This window comes from Colias eurytheme, chromosome 19 (assembly GCF_061535395.1).
Source record: "Colias eurytheme isolate Ceu_HAF_F1 chromosome 19, ilColEury1 Martin Lab GWU primary, whole genome shotgun sequence".
In the NCBI taxonomy this organism is placed as follows: Eukaryota; Metazoa; Arthropoda; class Insecta; order Lepidoptera; family Pieridae; genus Colias; species Colias eurytheme.
This window is the reverse complement of record NC_142998.1, coordinates 8905470-8925137: the sequence shown is the minus strand read 5'-3', so window position 1 is coordinate 8925137 and position 19668 is coordinate 8905470. Positions and strand designations below refer to the sequence as shown.

The 19668-nt window shown below is 33.3% G+C and overlaps 1 protein-coding gene across 1 annotated transcript in view; it reads left to right on the top strand.

Annotated features, from left to right (window-relative positions):
• Positions 1 to 18810, top strand: part of nAChRalpha1 (nicotinic acetylcholine receptor alpha1) — a 57965-nt gene extending 39155 nt beyond the window's left edge. The window contains exons 3-7 of the mRNA XM_090112869.1: positions 7251 to 7360; positions 15515 to 15695; positions 16754 to 17347; positions 18254 to 18529; positions 18598 to 18810. Of these exons, the coding sequence (XP_089968995.1) occupies positions 7251 to 7360; positions 15515 to 15695; positions 16754 to 17347; positions 18254 to 18529; positions 18598 to 18810 (1374 nt within the window). The remainder of the gene's footprint in view (positions 1 to 7250; positions 7361 to 15514; positions 15696 to 16753; positions 17348 to 18253; positions 18530 to 18597) is intronic.
• Positions 18811 to 19668: the final 858 nt, after the last annotated feature.

The window sequence follows — 19668 nt, the reverse complement described above, 5'->3', positions numbered from 1 at the left end:
TTGAATATATTATATATCAGTGTAAAAAATAAGTTTAAAATGTGGGTTAATGTTGAGTTTTCGGTAAGGACTTTAGACTTTAAAGAAGTAAAAGGCAAAAGTTATGGTAATGATGAAAGAATTACGCTTTCGCACTCTACTTTCTCTTCCAGAAAAGCTTATAATGGTACAGAAGAGATAATTCGGATAATTCTAGAAGAATAACTGTTGGCAATATCTCAGAAGGGTAAGGGCTAGATAATAATCGATCGTGCAGAAATGTGCGTGTCCCATTAACGAACTTGGGTTTTCACTCTCACTTCCCATGTACCCATGTCACGTCTGTATTATATAAGTCTTTTTATCGAAAGTACTTCTAAAAGACATTCCTTAAAACTTGTAGCGATTCGTTTATTAAACTTAGTTGGAGTTTATTGTTTCACAAACTTTGTTGGAGTGCAGAGGTCTGTATTCTTACTTGGTAACATTTAGCCGAATTGTGGAATTCATCTTGATGTATTTGTTATTGGGGTTTTTACTTTCTATTGGTATTTATATATTTCATATACATAAAGAAGAAGTGTGTTTGAAGTTTATTGACATAAGTATTATTTAGAGATTTCATCTTTTTTAAGAGGAACATGTTTTGGAAGTGGTTCAAACTTTGAGGTTCTTATTATGAGATTCGATTCTTTGGCTATTCTGGTAACAGGAAAATTATTATAATTACCTCGTAAAATCATATTTACAAACTCAAACATTTATTTATTCAATTAGACTTGTTCCAGAATAATCTTATTTTAATTGTACACTTCTATTAATTGTACACCAAAAATAAAAACACTTATATTAATATACATACATCATGGTCATAAGAGGCTGTATTCAATACACTAAGGTAGTATGACCTACAAAATTGAATACAGTTTTAATTCATTCAAACAATAATTTCTGTACAAGATCATTGAAGAAGTGCTTATATACAGCCTTTTAAACAATTAAAAAATTATTACGCCGTTAACAATTACTCAACCCTTAAAAACAAGAAAATATCACAAAATACTTTCAAAAGTTCTCAGCTATAGATAGAATAAATAAAACCCAATGCACATCAACTTCAGCACGAATCGTAATAACAAATCCAATAAATAAAATATAAATCATACAGTTCACTTGGATCGTAACATTTTTATTGGGTCGCACAATTTCTCAGTGAAACTTTGGTGACATAAATAAAGAATAAAACAAATTGCGCGGATAAAAAAATTGAGTTACTTGACAATGTTATATAATACTAGCTGTGCTCGGCGGTTTCACCCGCATTGCTCCGCTCCTGCTGGTCTTAGCCTTCTTCGATAAATGGGCTATCTAACACCGAAAGAATTGTTCAAATCTGACAAGTAGTTCCTGAGATTAGCGCGTTCAAACAAACTCTTCAGCTTTATAATATTAGTATGATGATTCCTTAACTCCGGTTTGCACCGAGCACTGTTTTTTATAAAGTAGGCTGCATGCTTGTCTCTTCTTTGAGCTAAATTGCATTCAGATCCGACCAACTATTTAAGATAAACAATACCTATACCATAAAGGTTGTTTTCCACCTATAATATGCAAGGATAATAGTATGTAGCGAGGAATGTGTCCAATCATATTGCTTTATTTAGTTTGAAGTTTGAAGCGATACTATTGGTAATATATAAAAAAGCTAGATACGTTACCCGCTCTCTATTTTGGCAAGAAAAAACTCAGCTAAGTGCCCGAGTTTCACTTAGTCACGCACCATTCAGCGTCGTGGCTGGACGTTCTTCTTATATTTTAATCGGCAGTTGTTATTACGAAGTACATGAGTGAGACATGTATTATGTCTCGTGCGTGAGAGTGAAAGAGAGAACAACTGTATTGGTGATAATGCGTTAGTAAGTAGGTATGTATTAATTACGCTGTTTTTTAGTGCAATGATGTTGACGTATGCCGCGTCTACTAGTATAATAGAGTCATTGTTTACAAACACATTCCTCGATACACATCCTCGCATAATATTGGTGGAAAACCACCCTAACTTTTGCATTAATTATACTTACCAGTTGTTAATATGCTTATTAAAACTATTAATGAGTTCGTAACTTATAATTAAAATACCAATAAAATATTCTTGAAACAACTTCACTACATAGTATAAAACAAAGTCGCTTTCTCTGTCCCTATGTCCCTATGTATGCTTAAATCTTTAAAACTACGCAACGGATTTTGCGGTTTTTTTTAATAGATAGAGTAATTCAAGAGGAAGGTTTTAGTATATAATTTATTATGTTTTAGACAAAGCGAGCGTAGCCGCGGGCGGAAAGCTAGTACTAGAATAAATTACCAATACGTTTTCATATGTGATTTCTCGATAACGTGTTAAATGCTCCCCTAGAAAGAATGATAAATGACCGTCCGATATAGACAGCGGATAAAAAATAGAACGATATTGTATCTCCACTAGATTTATATCGGCTAGTTTGATTCATCATATTCTCTTATATTTAAAACTGGGTGTGAAAATTGGACAGTGATAGAAATATATTTGAGAAATATGCATTAGAATTTACTACTTTATTTTATACTAGCTTACCGCCCGCGGCTTCGCCCGCTTTGTTAAAACCTAATAAATTATATACTAACCTTCCTCTTGAATCAATCAATCTATTAAAGAAAAACACAACAAAATCTGTTGCGTAGTTTTAAAGATTTAAGCATACAAAGGGACATAGGGACAGAAAAAGCGACTTTGTTTTATATCTACTATGTAGTGACTACAATATAGTTGCACACAGAGGAAACCCTACTGCACCTTACAAAAACCTAATCACTGATAAGTGATCCCTTACAGTCAATCAGGGTAAGCGTTTAGCTACTATTATGTATTCTGTGGTAAAAGGTAACAAGCAAAAATATCACTTGAATTTGTATAAGCTTTATTGAAAACTGAAAAACAGTATGCCAATAATATCACAATGGATAGGTGAACACTTGAAAATGTTTTAACATCAAACGCCTATAATATTAATTTGTTCACTTGAACCGAGTACTTACGTTATAATCTCCTTCAATATTAATAAACATTCAGATAAACGTGTGTTAAGGCTTTGAATGTTTTCCCAATCCCCAACTTCTCAAAATAAATATTCCATGAAAATAGATTTCAATATAGAATCGAACATTAACGCATTAGTCTCAAGAGAAATAACGTCCATGAAAATATTCAGTTCAGTGATTTTACCGAATAATAGAAAGCTTAGAAGGCCGATCGAACTTATTATGGGCTTCAAACTGATGTACATAACAAATGATCGAGCGAATTGATAACAATATAATGGTAGAAAAACAGAACCATTTACATTATTGACCTAGTTGATAGGGAATTTAATAAAAGCGAAGAAATCGTTTATTTTTGTGATCACTTGTGTTGTGTGAACATTTATTGAGTTTAACTTACGCAATTGAAGTTTATTTTAAAAGTATTTATTGCAGTGAAACTTCTTGAGAGTAAAACTTCAAGGTGTAAGGTGACGATACCAAATCTTTGAATCTTGCCAAAAAAGTTCCACTTCTGACACGTGTGCTCGGCACACATGCTTTTTAGTTTGTGAATATAGTTCAACGATAGAACAATTTCTTGCCGTATCTTACCTTACTTGTTTAATTATTGGAATACTAATTCTATAAAGAATGGATTTGAACAAATATTTCTTATATTTATCAATATTCACTAAAAAATAAGCAAGATATATACGAGTATATCATTTGGACTAAGGATAGAATAGGCAGTTGGCTTGCATAAACGACGGGACACCATAATTATTCAGCATAATTACTTGCAGATCCTCCCTTACATAGCATTAAGGATATAGTTAAGATTGTAAGATAGTGGAAAGGGTAGGAAATATCAGTCTCCGGTCTTCTATCTCCATAACATAGTATTGTTAAATCGATTGGCTTTGTTTGCTTTGCCTATCCTAACCAATCTTATTTATGTATCTATTTTTTAATGCTTTTACTAATATGGTAAATGTAGAATTTAAATGTACCTAGGTATGAATGCATAGATGTGTGGCTCTTTAGTGTTTATTAACTCAATTATGCCAAAACCGCTCATGCCATCTGAATAAAATTTGATACCATAGTCAGTAACCACCTACGATTTTTACATGGCCCCAAAGCGATCAAACCCGCGGTCTCCAGCTAGTCTTGTACATATTAAAGTAAACAATTGCTTCCAACCATTGTTTGCGCAAGCATAGAGGCATAAAATATATGAAAGACGCTTATGAAAAATAAAAGAATTTCAAATACGTTCTTACCTGAAATTCTTTCTGTATTTGGAATAGAAAGAAACGTACCGACATTTTTGCTTAACAATTCGGCAAAGTTTGTTTTAGCTTTGTTGATATTTGGCATTTCATTCGCATCAAAAGTTATTCTTTCGCGGTCTGAATACTTTATTAAACAATGGAACTTGTGATTCCACTTGTGATAATTGTAAAATGTTTCTGTTACTGTGGTTTTAGTTGGTGTGATTTGAGGAAAGGATTTGATTGGTTTTCGTCAAATAAATGCATGAAGTATTATTTATGAATAGGTGATTTAACTAGTGCTGGATCACACATTTTTGAGAATCAAAAAAGTTTAAGTATAGATGTGCTATAATCATTTGGACTTTAAGCTTTGACATAATAAATTCATTCCATTTTACAATTTCAATCTCTAAAATCTCTTTAAACATCCCCGATTACGCTTGACTGATACATTTGAGCTTCTTATAAACCTCAGAGATGTAACACTATCCACAGCGTGACATTGGCAAAATTGTGGCAACGCAGTACTGCCATTCATAAAATAAAATTGAATTGAATTGATCCCCGATTGAGCGATGAGCGATCAAACATTTAATTGCATTATCTAAATTCCAAAGAGATATTATTATAAATAAAAAATGCACTTGCAATTTAATCAAAGCAAAAAAGCGATTTAATCTAGCTTAATGCATTATTACACGTGTAGAAGATTGAAGATTAGTTTTTAATTTGTTTGCGTGGGTTTATAGATAATATTGATACTTTCCTTTATTCGTTTGTTTAATTGAAAAATATATTAAAAGGGTTTGGCTTTATTCTGTATCTTTGTTGGAAGAAATTAGTCTTTGATTGTTTAATGTTTATTAATGGATAAGGTATTTGTCGATGAAACAAAATATAATTTGAATAATTTATTAAAATAATTATTTGTGTCTTTAAAGTAGATAGGTTGAACAATGATAAATTTGACACGTTTTTTCTGTTGTTTTCTGTGTTAGAGTGGGAATAATAATCCATATAATACACACGGTGAATGACCTCTCATTCACAAATCGATTGATTCAAAAAAATAGACAACAATGAAAAATTAAAACGTTCATAACTTTCCATTCATTTTTATTGCTAGTTATTGGCATACACAAAAAGGCTTGACTATAAAAATCTAATATTCATACAAAACACAATCGGATCAGAAAAAAGTAGGTAATATCGGAGGCGGGAACTCGATTGGCATGTAATCGAAAAGTCACGTCACATAGAACGAACGCGTTTATTATTCTAAACGAAAATTGGAAATATTAAAATAAATGGTTTTCACTACGGCCACAATAATGGACGTTTTAACTTATCACCTCCTGTCATTCTTAGGTGAGAATTTTATGATTAATATACTGTCTCTTCCACTGGCGTAGATTCATCAATTTCAAATTAAAATTTAATTGTTTTCATAATTAAAAACCGGTCGGTCCTGAAAGCTTGCCTATTGCCATAGCAATATTTTATGTTTGTGTATGTATCTAAAATTATTATGTTATATCACAGTGCTGTGGTTTGTTGAATTATGGCATACAATTGTGTGGATGTTCTTGGGAATTTATTTTTTTGAAAATTAATTTTAAAATAAAAAAAGATAATAAGTACCTACAGTTTCATATACTTAACTTTTTTTCAGATTAACTTAACTCACACATTTGTTAACGATACAATTTTGGGAAATAAATAATATGCTATCAAATGATTTCTCACAACCCACGAATATAGAATTAAATATCATACAGGTATAAATGAAAGCAAATAAAAGTTAATTTCGACGTGCATATGAAATTCTATTGCCTCCCACCATCAGGCATACGACCTACATTTCCTTGGTTACTCACAAAGACGTTTCGAAATTAAGTAGACACAGTTTAAATTGAGTTTTAGCAACAGTAATTTCGGCGAAACCTCGCCAAAATAATAATTGACTTTCATTAGAACGCTGCGCGGGTCTTTGCTTTCTTGTTATGTTTTACATGGTTGGTTATTAAAAATTTAATCCTTTGATTCTAAAAATAGAAATGGATGTTTAAAGTTACTTATCATGAATATAAATAATAATTCATATTTTCACTATAAAAAAAACCACTTTAAATATCTATATAGGGTTTTGTATGCTGCCAGTACTTTGATGGAATTTTAAATTTGCGTCCTGCGTCATTGCGTCTTGAAAACTACCTATGTATTTCAGACTATACGTTCTTAACAAGTTTGATTTTTACAAACAAATAACAACAAATAGCAAATTTGGTTTTATAAATATTGTAATCTTTATTACTTTAATAACAATTTCAGTAAAAGCGTCTGACAAAAAATTGTAAACAATTACCTCCTTTCTAGGCTACGCATCTGAAACATTTGTTTTAACGGCTCAATTATTTTCCGCTTGAAGCGCAAAGGGCATATTTCAAAAGCGTTTAAAGCGCTTGAAGGGACAAACAACGAAATGTTGGGGTCGCTTGTCGGAAATTGTGGCCTTATTTGATTCTAGCCCTGAGGCGTCAATTGAGAGCGCCTTTGCTTGACCATTTTTTTCACTTTACAAGCTCTCAACAGCCTTTTTGTTGAGTCTATTTTGAGTATGTCAATCTTCAAGTGCTTTTAATTTTTTTTGAATTTACGAGGCTGAATACGGGTCAATAAATTCGTGACATTGTGTGAGAAATGAACGGTTTCTTCCTCTTTAAAATATTTGTTAATTTTATATTATCATTTTTATGTAAAAAATTGCGTACCAAAACTACAGAAATGTGTTAATTTTCCATTATATTCCCAGACAATCCATGTAAAATACGTTGATATGAAAGTTCAGTCAACATAATATTTGCTCATTATATCGTGGCTAGTAAATAGTCCATAGAAAACATATAGATACTGATAAATTGCTTTTGTTCGCAGGAGTGGAACGATTACAAGCTCAAATGGAACCCTGACGATTACGGTGGTGTGGATACGTTGCACGTGCCTTCTGAACACATATGGCTGCCAGATATAGTGTTATATAATAAGTAAGTCACCCTTATTTGTATTTTCCTAAGGTACTTTTTCCTCTAAAAAATAATTCTAGGATTCTACGATCCTATTGTAAGTTATTTGCCATTCAATAAGACTATCTTCAAAGTTTGATCACTTTATTTTCAACGAATACGGTAAAGAATTGCTATACATTTTAATTTTATCTATCTATACCTACTGACTGACTATTGCATTTCATGTGTACCAAATTTTGTGCAACTCTATTTAAAATTTCATAATCATGATCCTTCTCAAAATCTTACCTATAAATTCATCAGCCAATTTGAAGTCAAAAATATACTACGTGATTAACATTCTTAACATCCTTAGAACTAAAGATCACCTCTAGTATTTTCCCAAACTTAAACATCAGAAAATGAAATGGGATTCATTGCAGCTTCCAGCAAGATGGTGTCTTCGTAATCCGTAAAAGAGGATTTAATTAAACGCCCTACAAACTCCCGACATTCATCTAACTCGGGCTGTTTACTTTGAAATCAATTTAAGAAAGTTCGTAAGGAACCTGTGTCCGGAACTTTCGCTAGACCCTATTTCTTTCAATGAGCGCAAACTTCTTATATAAAACTAGCTGTGCCCGCGACTTCGTCCGCGTGGAATAGTGACTGTATAGTAGTTACTACTTAATTTTTGAAGTGAAAACTTCTTTAGCGGCGTTGAGCACTTTTTCTGTAATGGGTATAAAATCTTAAACTCGCGTCAGGACACGTGACCTGATCGAAAAAGCGTAAGACGAATACCATTCCAAAATATCAAACATGCTCAACGTTAATCAAGTATTCACTTCTGCCGGCACTCCCGGAGTGCAACCCGTCTTTTTTATTGAATTGAAAGGAAAAACACGTACTACCATAAATAATACAAAGAACTGTTAGTAAAATTTATTACTAAACTGAGCTAAAAAATAAAAAAATAAATACCTAATTAATTTTCTACGTAAAATTTATTTTTAGGCACCAGAGGGGAAGTATGTATGTAGTATGGATGTTTTTGATAATAAATCGTGAAGCAACTGAGCGCCGAGACAAACGTTAAAACGCAAAGGAATAGAATCCGCTATCGATACTAATAATTGACATAAGCGTGAATAATCGTGTAATGTTTTGCTAAGGATTTGTTCACCCTACCAACGACGACGACGACCACGAACAAAATTTTCATACTGTCGCAATTTAACAAAATAGTGCTAAACACAATTAGAATAAAATATTAAAATTTCCTGTCATTTCGTAAAATTTCCTTGGAATTTTTTTTTTGAGATCAATGAATGAAAAAATAGATTTTTCGTAGAAACGGTAGCTCCTAGAAAATCGAAATTTTTTTCTTCCGAGTACCAGTAGGTATGACGGGAAATTTTAATATTTTATTTTGAACGAATTTGGTCTGGATGAGAATTTTGGTCGTTGTCGTCGTCGTAATTTTGGTAGTGTGACCGAACCATTACTAAAATGTGATGAGCTTATGTCAATAATAATTAGCGATAGCAGTTTCTATTCCTTAGCGTTTATTCTAATCTCTGCCGTCTCGGCCTGCAGATCTTTCCTGTCTCACGCCTGTAGTAACTAAACCGTTTAGACCGTGCAATAAAAATTAAAAAATACCATTTTAAATATTTATAAAAATAAAAAAACAAAGTTGTCGGAGCTGCCATACCATCATTATCATATCATATATTATATTTTTTTTATAATGGTACTTAATTTTAAAGATCGTCGGGAAGTTTGTAAAATTATTATTTATTCCTTTACATTCGTTGCGTTGGTTTTTTTTTAATTTTTAAATTTTTAACTTCGGTTTCTTATTTTCAAGTAAGCGAGAACTACCTCCATTTTACATTCCTACATCATATTGATAGTAGCGGGTACAACCTGGGGTAGAGTGGCCATAGTGAGACCCGAATGGAAGAGATTGGAGGAGGCCTTTGCCAACTGGCAAACAGACACGCAAAAATGGATGAAACCGAGTATATATAACTACATACATATGTAAAGTCCGAACAAAGGCTAATAATATGTATAGCCCGCGCTCTTAGCAAAAACCCCAGAAAATGGGAGAAATAAAACAGAAGAGAAAGAAATAATAATAACATCATATTGATATCTATAAGTTTGTTGCTCCTTGACATCTTTCAATTTGTGCACGGTTACGGTGCCCGTAGGCCGTAACCGTGCACAAATTGTAATGGACCACAGTGACAAAAGAAGTGGTATCTTTAGGAAAAAAAATTGCCAAGGGCCAGGCCTATGTGGCTTTGAGTAGAGTTCAAAATTTCCAGTGTGTGGCTATCCTCTCGCTCCCATATCCCCCTCTTCTTTAATAGACTTTCAACCCATTCCCTTTCCACCCCTAGTAAATGGGATAACCGATTTTGATGTAAACCATATTATCTAATTGTACCTATATGTACACGTCATATCCTGTCGTTTGATGCTCCATTTGGTTTATTTATCTAACCTCTGTCACCCCTAAAGTGCCCTATAATATGTAATAAACAGATGAACCGATTTCGATAAAACATTATTAATTGTAATTCACACGTTGCTCTTTCATATTTTGATATATCTAGGTACCGCTTGAGTATATTATTTGACAACATTCCATTATTGTTCATTCCCACTTTTACCGCTGTAATCTAATAGAAGCTGTAATGGATAAACCGAATTGGATAAAAATATAACTACCTAATATTTTTTCCTACATTCCCACTTTTACCCCTATAAAGGTATAATAAATGGATGAACCGATTTTGATACACTTTATCTAAGAACCAGCGTCGGAAAATATGCTGCCTAACATCAAAACCGCATCTAATTCGGATTACACACACAAACACACACACACATAGCGGTCAAACACTTATCACCCATCTTTTTGCGTCGGAGGTTAAAAATATAATACGACATAATTTAAAGGACATTTTATGTAGAAAATTTACCTAGAAGTAAGCATAATTCTAATTTAACCCCTCCCTACTACCTCAGCTTAAGTTAAATTTTTAACTACAGTTTTGGGTGTGGGTTCGATTTAATAATTTAACCCCTGCTAATTTTTTTTACATATTTTCATTGAACAGACATCACTTTTCTAGAATTTTATTATATGTATTGATGATTGATGATTGATGATTGATGATTGACCACGCGCAAGGTTACTAATTTCCACTACATCCTCACGCAAATCGTCAATTTTTATTAACATTGAATCTGTTAATAAAAAAAAAATCAAAAGATAACTGTACCTTGTTTTATTAAAAAGCTACTAAGTACTAACAAATAAAGTTTTATCAAGAACTAAAGTAACCTTCTTTGGGCGTTTAATATAGTCTTGTAAAAGTTATACCTACATAAAAATAAAATTTCATCATTTTCTTATTTTGTCATACTTAACTTTAACTAATTAAAAACATGAGTCTAACTATGTAATTATAATTATAAAGAATAAATACAAAAGCTACAACTTACCTTTTGTGGGAACGCATGAAGGCGAAAATTAAAAAAAATCCGAAGATTTATAACAATGTAACGAATGAACACAATCACTGTTATCTACTATTACCTATATCAACTGTAATGGTGTCTTGTTTGACATCAAATAATAAACATCTACCCTCGTCCCTCACTTATAAAAATTTAGTACATAATATATTCACATGAAATATAAGCGCACCTGAAATGGACTCTGGGAAGATATGAATTATTTATTTAACTTAAAAAAAAAAACAACCTCACCAACATCATAATATTTAAATTATGAATTTCCAAGAAGCGTTAATATTATGTAAATTGATTTGATTTTAATGAAATCTCATAGATGGCGCTGTTTTAAATTTGTCTTTATACTACTAAGATTCATTATACTGTTTCTCTGCCAAAATTACTTAAATGACGTAGTTTTTATAGTGTAAAGGTAGACAATAGCATGGCTTACTCAAAAACAACATTTAAACATGAGTCTTTAGATTGTACGCTATCGTAGTACAGAGAATACGTAAGAAAAATAAAGGTTCACAGCTCCTCCCCCGCAGGTGATAGCTTGATAATATGTAGCCTATAACCTGACCCGACCTGTTAGTAATATTCATGCAAAATTTGAAGTCAATCTATGCAGTACTTTTCGAGATTAGCCCGGTCAAACATACAGACAAACAGACAAACAGACAAACCGACAAACAGACAAACAGACAAAAATTCTAAAAACTATGTTTTTGGCTTCTATATCGATTATAGATCATGGATTATGTATTCTTTTAAAAAAATATTCAATGTACAGTTTTGACTTTCCTACGATTTTATTATATGTATAGATGTGATTTTATTTGGTGGTCCCCTTATCTCCTTATTCCCTCGGACGGCTACCCATTATTTTGCATTATCACGGTTGCTCGACAAGTTTATCGTAGCTATTTCGCCGACAAAAACTGTGAAGCTATCACCCACGCTTTTGTACGGAAGAATTATCCGCATGTCAGGGCGCTGGAGTAATTTTCGGGCATTTTTGCACGAAGCTTGTTAATGTTTGTGTTTTCGGAACGATATATTTTTAATAATTGTCCGCGTTCTTCCTGGTAGTTAATTTTACTATGGTAGGTAATGTAATGGTAGGTATGGTTTTGTTTATGAAAAATAATTTGGATGAATTGTGTTCATATTTTACCTTTAAATTTACTCTCATCTCATATCAAGTTTGGATTTATGCAATGAAATTAATAACAGTTGATAAACATTTTATTTAATCTTTGCAGAATTTTGAATTACTTTATCTATTTTAATGTCTGTTTTCAACTTTTAACAATATGAAATTCCATATAATTATCATCAGCGAGTTGCCAATTTTAAACTACAGCTATAAATTGGGTATTTAACGAAACCGCTTTCCCGTTCCATGCCAACTTAAGCCCGAGGTTATCGCAAGTACAACGCTTATTTTAAAACCCCATATATTTGCGAAGTCACCATTATCACTGCGGCTCACCGCATTTCTGCGCATTAAGAGTATCAATCCATTTAAAAACTTAAATCCTACGAAGTAAAGTTGAAAATTGAATGTGATTTATTAAACCGTGGCAGAGAGCGGCCGAAGTTGGCCAGGCGGAATGCAAGATAAGTGCAAGCTTTAATCTAAATAGCATCAAGGTGGAATTAAACGCACAATAAAGTAAATTGTGTCAAATGGAACAGATGTTACTTTGTTCCGTAATTACAAGGAGGTCAATTGAGGATTTTGTGACCGCTTAGATAAGGTAATGATTTCGATTGAAGACTTCTGTGAACTTTTAGTGGTATTTGGATGTTGGAGGTCTTAAAACGATACGGTTGATTGTAAGTCTGATTTCGAATACGTTTGATGTGATGTAAGCTTAAAAGATTAGACAAGGAGATATTAGAAATAAAAAGGCTTTTATACGAATTCTCGTTAAAAATATTTCATGAGATAGAATATCACTTCTTACGTAGTAATAGGTAAACGTTCTGGTTTTGAGTTTTATAAAAATGAACAATGAACAACAAATTCAATTTATGTTTCTGACATCATAAAACGCGTTTGATTTAACATGACTTTAAAAAATATTAATCTCATAAAATTTCTTGGAAATGTATAATTAAGAACAGTATCAAGCACACATCCCACTCCACACATACATTAATTTTATTAATAACAGTATTACATCTTTCATGTCTACCCCATAGAATTAAAGTTTAAGCCGATTTTCTACATGAGGTTTCCATAGAATATCGGACAGACAATCCCTTTCTGACGCTATAAATCTTTGTGACAAAGGTTTCTGTGTTCATATTGTGCATTGATCGATTTTTAAAGCCACTCTTTGTTTATTGTTGTCATGTAGTATTTATTGCCTGCATGTATTGAAGTAGATAAACTTATTTATAGAAAATTGTTTAATCAGATTTTTTCTTACTTGCTTCGTTTCAAGCTTCAAACAAATAGAAAAGTTGGTTCAGGAGAGCAAAATACTTAGTTATTGCTTTAAGAACAGGCGAATATGGCTTGAGATTTGTATTATATTCTGCCTTCTCCTTACAAGGATTTATTTTAAAACTTACTTGATCTTAAGTTAAGACATGAAACATAGAAACTGAATGTGTACATATTTTCAGAAATACTGCACAAATTTACAAAATCCGTAGACAGATTTCTCTTATTCTACAGTATTCCTTGGCCCCTTCAATATTTCAGCTAACTTAAAGTACCATTATAAGCTTATAAGTCACGTAAAAATGACTCTTAACTTACAAACGAAGCAGCCAGTCTAAGTACTATTAACCAAGTATTACGTTACAAATAAACGCTCTCACGTTAATGTAGTTGTAATATTTTTACATTTAAGCTTCTAGAGCTTACAGTAATGCACCTGTGACTTACCTAAAAGCCCTCGCCGCGAATATTTCGTGTAAACTTTATTTTTAATGGTGGCACGTTAGCCTAATGGAAGACAAGGCGACCTATATTTTATGAGACAATTTTCACGGATGTTAAAGTTAGGTATGGCAGCTTTTAGACGTTATGACACAATTTGCTTAAGCCCGTCAAGTGTTTAAGGATCGGAGTGTCGGGGATGGCATTGACGGCTTAATTTTATCATAAACAGATTCTGTTCAAACATTTATCTTTATTACTGTCGTTTCGTTCCACTCTTAAATGGTTTTGATAGTAGCGATTTATTGTTGTCTATCTATGTCACCATGCAATAAAAATTGGGAATCTGATTGATTCCATCTTCAGTCTTATTTTTATTATCTCTCTTTTCGTTTTGACAACATTATAAACCCTTTTGATATTATTAGTATTGCCTTAATTAAAAAATAATGAAAATAAACATTTTCCCAAACTCACATACATAGATATTTTCATTATTCAGAATTCGTTGGCCTATTAAATGTTTCATAACCTGGCAATCAACTGATCGGTAGGTAGGATAGGACAGGTATCTACCATACACGAAAAATAAACTTCAAAATATATTAGTCAAGTCACAATAGTGCAATTTACTTACATAAAATCGCATGTCACATAAGTCAATACATCCTAAGCTGAATTGACCAATTATTTGCTGTCCAAAGTAATTGAATAAACATGGATTGTCATAACTGATGTCCGATAATTCTTATTGGGTATTTTATCCAGCTATATTAAGGAGAGTGATATTATTAATGCCATTATATATATACAATATTTTCGCACAAGGCCCAAGGGTATTTACTGATAAGTGAAGTAGGAATATCACTTATAACGGACGGCTTATAATATTCTCATATGCATGTTTTAAGCGTTAATATTATTGGCCAAGTGTATGTTCACCTACAAAACTGTGGTAATCTTTTTAATATAAATGATGTATAATCGTGAATAGTTAGGATTCGTAATCGGTACTTATAGATAAGGTTTGAATTGTAATGTGATCTTCTTCACGATTGATTTGCGGAGTTCACTATGTAAACAAAAGTTACCTACACATATATCTTAATCAGAAATAGAAAATAGAGATGATAATATTTCCAGTTTTCTTCAACCTACCATTATTGTTCGAAGCGTAACAACATCAATATAAAATCGTGAATTGCAAAATAACAAGGAAGGATTCATTTCTCATACAGATCCTATTCCTGTCTTCATGTTTGTTTATAACTTGCCAGCTGTCACTCGCGATATAGTCTGGGCACTTTGTTTAGTTTGGCCCTACTTCCCGGGTCCAAACTATCTCGCTAACCTTACAAACTTCGACGATCATTATAAACTTACCGATGTACTTGAGTTTTCGTAAAATGGAATATCCTCTTTTTCTTCAAAATTAAGCATACGTTCATCGATACTTCAATGTGTTTTATATCTGCATAGATCTAAAATAACATTAGACTTGTAAAAGTAACTGCCACAATTTTGCTGACTTCTTAAGCCCTTTCCGTCGCAACTTTATCTATAAGACCGGCTGTTGCTCTTGATGTCAAATTCTTCTGTTTAGTATTTTCATCTTGTTACTTTTAGTGCACAATAAAGACTTTTGATTTCGTTTGATATGTATTGTCTGTATCCTGTATAATTTTATCATAATATGAGATTGTAATTTTTTCATACTTACACCTTATATTAACGTTTAAACGTGTCTGTCTTAGTGCGGACGGCAACTACGAGGTAACGATAATGACGAAAGCCATCCTGCACCACGACGGGAAGGTGGTGTGGAAGCCGCCCGCCATTTACAAGTCGTTCTGTGAGATCGACGTCGAGTACTTCCCATTTGATGAGCAGACCTGCTTTATGAAGTTCGGTTCGTGGAGCTATGATGGATATACGGTAACTATTATTGTTATATTTATTATGAAAGTAAGATTCGTAAACGTTATAGTAGGTACTTGGATCAAGAAAGTGGTTTTTTGGTTGAAAAGGGCAATCTCTGGATAAATCAATATACGAACTAATAACAGTATTTGAAAAGAGATTCAAATCATTGTAGTTGTGCATGTGTCGTTAAAAGATTTTCCTAAATTAAATATCTAACATTTTCAGATATTCACTTTTAAATTGACTGCATTTCAAATTTGTATATGAAAATTGAATATTTACAAATACCAATAATCATGTTCTTTGAAGTGAAACAAACTTTTATAATATTGAATTGGAATATTTAAATTCCATGTAAATACATGCATTCAATTATACTGTTCTATGCAAACCATCTAAAAGTATAATAGATGGTATGTAATTATTACATACCATCTATTATACTTACACACCGAGATAAACATTTGCGCGAAGCAGCAACACAATATCAATACAGAGAAATATTGAAAGAATCCTGTAATTGAAGTCCCGTTTATGCATTCACCCTTTAAATACATTCCAAGGAGGAAAGAGATATCGAATTTCTTTGTGTAAGTTCTTTGCGTCAGAAGAAATATCGGCAAATAATAAATAATACAGCAACGAAGCGCAGGGTGTGATAAAAGTTTGGAATACAGTTAACGACGATAGGCCTCTGAAAGACGCCGTCATCAATCGAACTGAGGAAGCCAATAAATCCTGTGGTTCCGGCCTTCACATAAATAGAACTAAAGCTTTTTATCTGTGTCTTATGCCATATGCGTTAAGGTTCACAAAAATGTTTTTCGAACTTGGTTTCCTTGTTCAGAAGAGGTTGCTGTTTTCTTTATAATATTATTTTTATGCTGTTTTCTTTATAATATTATTTTTATTTTAATGACGGTAAAATAATAAAACGTTATACATTTGTGGATATTCGACTTGCTTAACATTAAATTTCATTATTTACATAAATATGTAAGGAATAGAAACATATATTTTATATAAGTGTATGTTGGAGGATGAGTATTTCAAAACCCTTTAATTTTCAGGTGGATCTAAGACATTTGAAACAGACGCCGGATTCAGACCACATAGGAATGGGCATCGACTTATCGGAGTACTATATTTCAGTGGAATGGGACATCATGCGGGTACCTGCTACGCGAAATGAGAAATTCTACTCGTGCTGTGAAGAACCTTATCCTGACATCATTTTTAATCTTACTCTTAGAAGAAAAACACTTTTCTACACGGTCAATCTTATCATTCCCTGCGTTGGAATATCTTTCCTGTCAGTATTAGTCTTCTACCTGCCCTCTGATTCCGGAGAGAAGATTTCGCTTTGTATCTCCATTCTTCTATCGTTGACCGTGTTCTTCTTATTGTTAGCAGAAATCATTCCGCCAACGTCACTAACTGTCCCCTTGTTAGGCAAATATTTATTATTTACAATGATGCTAGTCACGTTATCAGTAGTTGTCACTATCGTGGTGTTAAATGTAAATTTTAGGTCTCCAGTCACTCACAATATGGCTCCGTGGGTGCGCAAAGTCTTTATAGATTTTTTACCTAAAATATTGTGTATACAAAGACCAGAAAAACCGCCCGACGACGATGATGATGATAATGACAAACCTACTGAGGTAAGATATTAATCCTTAATTCGCACTTAATTAAGAGAACGTTCCAAATATTTTTCCTATAAAATAATCTCATCACCCTGACTTACAAAAAATGCTTTAATACACCGGCGCAGCGTTTAATTAAATCTGTAAAATAAAAGAAAGAAGTTTCTCAGGGAATCCTCTTAAAGAGAAAAACATGGCAGCTTTTCTCATCGTATTTCCTTCATTCAAAACATTTCCATCGGAATTGATTCGATACAAGCAGCGTGCTATTAAGGCGAAATCGAAGCCGTCAACAATAACCGTTTTAATTGTCCTCAGCCGCGGGACTTTAGAAAAATGTTTTCTAAACTCATTGTGTTGAAGTGTATCGCTAAAATATCGTTTCCAGCCCAATTTCATTCCATTTCGATTTTCCTTTATTACTCAACGCCAGCGGGCTTAACGAGCGCGAGGTTCTTGTTATTTATGTTCCCCTCGTGGCTGCGGATAGATCGCGATATACGAGCCGGCACGCGGCCGAAACCCGAAACCTACTCGAGACTAATTGTGTGCCGGCTTAAGCTACCGATACATTGACTACGCGCCGCGCACTGACGTGTTCATTTCAGCCTATTTTTTTAACGAAGTGTTGAGTAAGGAATTTTCTTTTCCTTAAATAATGTTTGGTTGCTCATACTCGTTTGTTTTGTTCAACGTATGCGTTTGTAAAAGATTTCGAGTTGATTATTTCACTTCATATTCAATTAGGTACTAAAAATATTCCTACACCTATTTTTCTAATACTTTAGTTTAATTATTTAAACACTTTACGATGGTCAAAATGAAATATGAACAAAAATTATTATTGTTGGAACATTCAGAAATTTTTAAGTTTCCATACTCCATAGTCTGTTTCGTTTATTAAATTAACTATTGTTGTAGGTGCTGACTGATGTCTTCGGTGGTGACGATATGGACGGCAAGTTCAAAGAGTGGGCCTGCGAAGAATACGAGCTGCCAGGAATGCCCCCTTCTCCCCCTCCCCCTCCAGGCGGTGACGACGAGCTATTTTCCCCTCCCCCTGGATCTCCTTGTCGCTTGGACTTAGACGATGATAGTCCGTCGTTAGAAAAGCCTTTTGTTAGGGAAATGGAAAAGACTATAGAAGGATCGAGGTTTATAGCACAACACGTGAAAAATAAAGATAAATTTGAGAGCGTAAGTATGTTTTCATCACCTTAGTTGATCTGATTGAGACATGCTCTAAAGTAACTTTTCATTTGCAGGTGGAAGACGACTGGAAGTACGTAGCAATGGTATTAGATAGAATCTTCTTATTCGCGTTTACGATAGCGTGTGTCGTCGGCACGGCTCTTATAATATTTAGAGCGCCCACTTTTTACGACAACACGAAACCGATAGATATCCTCTATTCAAAAATCGCGAAGAAGAAGTTGGAGTTGCTCAAAATGGGTTCGGAAGGTGACCCGGGTCTCTGAAATTCGTCTTACGTCTTCGGCCACTCGCCGCCGAAGACGTTCTGGGAGCTGATCGTCATGTGGTGGCACGGATGATCCATGTAAAGCTCCCAGCAGGGAACTGTTGGCGAGGACTCGTTGTGCTCAGTGTGGTGCCACGCGCTCGGTGCGTTGGACGTTTTACCGCGAGCGTTCAAACCGTCTTTTATACAAACTATTAGACTGTGTCCGTCGATAGTGAAATCGAGAACGGAATGGGCGTTTTGTGTTTACGCCAGATTTGCCATAGCTATTTTTATAAGAAATCGCCGGTCAACATTGCGTATAAGTCTATTTTGTATCTTCGGCATTTGTTTACAATAATTATTTAATACGACGCACAACATTGATTATCTATAGGATGATTGTATCGACGTTTATGTTCTGAAGTGTCGTCATCGATGTATCAATAAATAAGATTAAATTAAAGTAATGTTTACTTCGAATACAATATGAGCTCAAGTTAAAAACACTTTAAGTATTATAAAAGCAATTTCAAATAAACTAATTAATAGAGCGCCGTAAATACGTATAATATTTTCGTGCGAACGTCCTCAATGTGTAGGGCATGTAGTTGAGGTGTGGGTTAAATAAGTATTGTGAATTATACATTTAATATTTTATAAACTGCGTACTCGCGTAAAAATAATATGGACAATATGAATATGACGATCATAATATGCCCTGTAGATGTAATAAAAGATGTAGATATCGTTAGGTTAAATAATTAGGTATCAGAAATAATTGAATCTCATAATATTATGATGCCAAATAAGTAAAATGATAACAAGAATCGCGTCAGTGATATTGTTTGACTAGGTTTCGATAAAACAATTGACT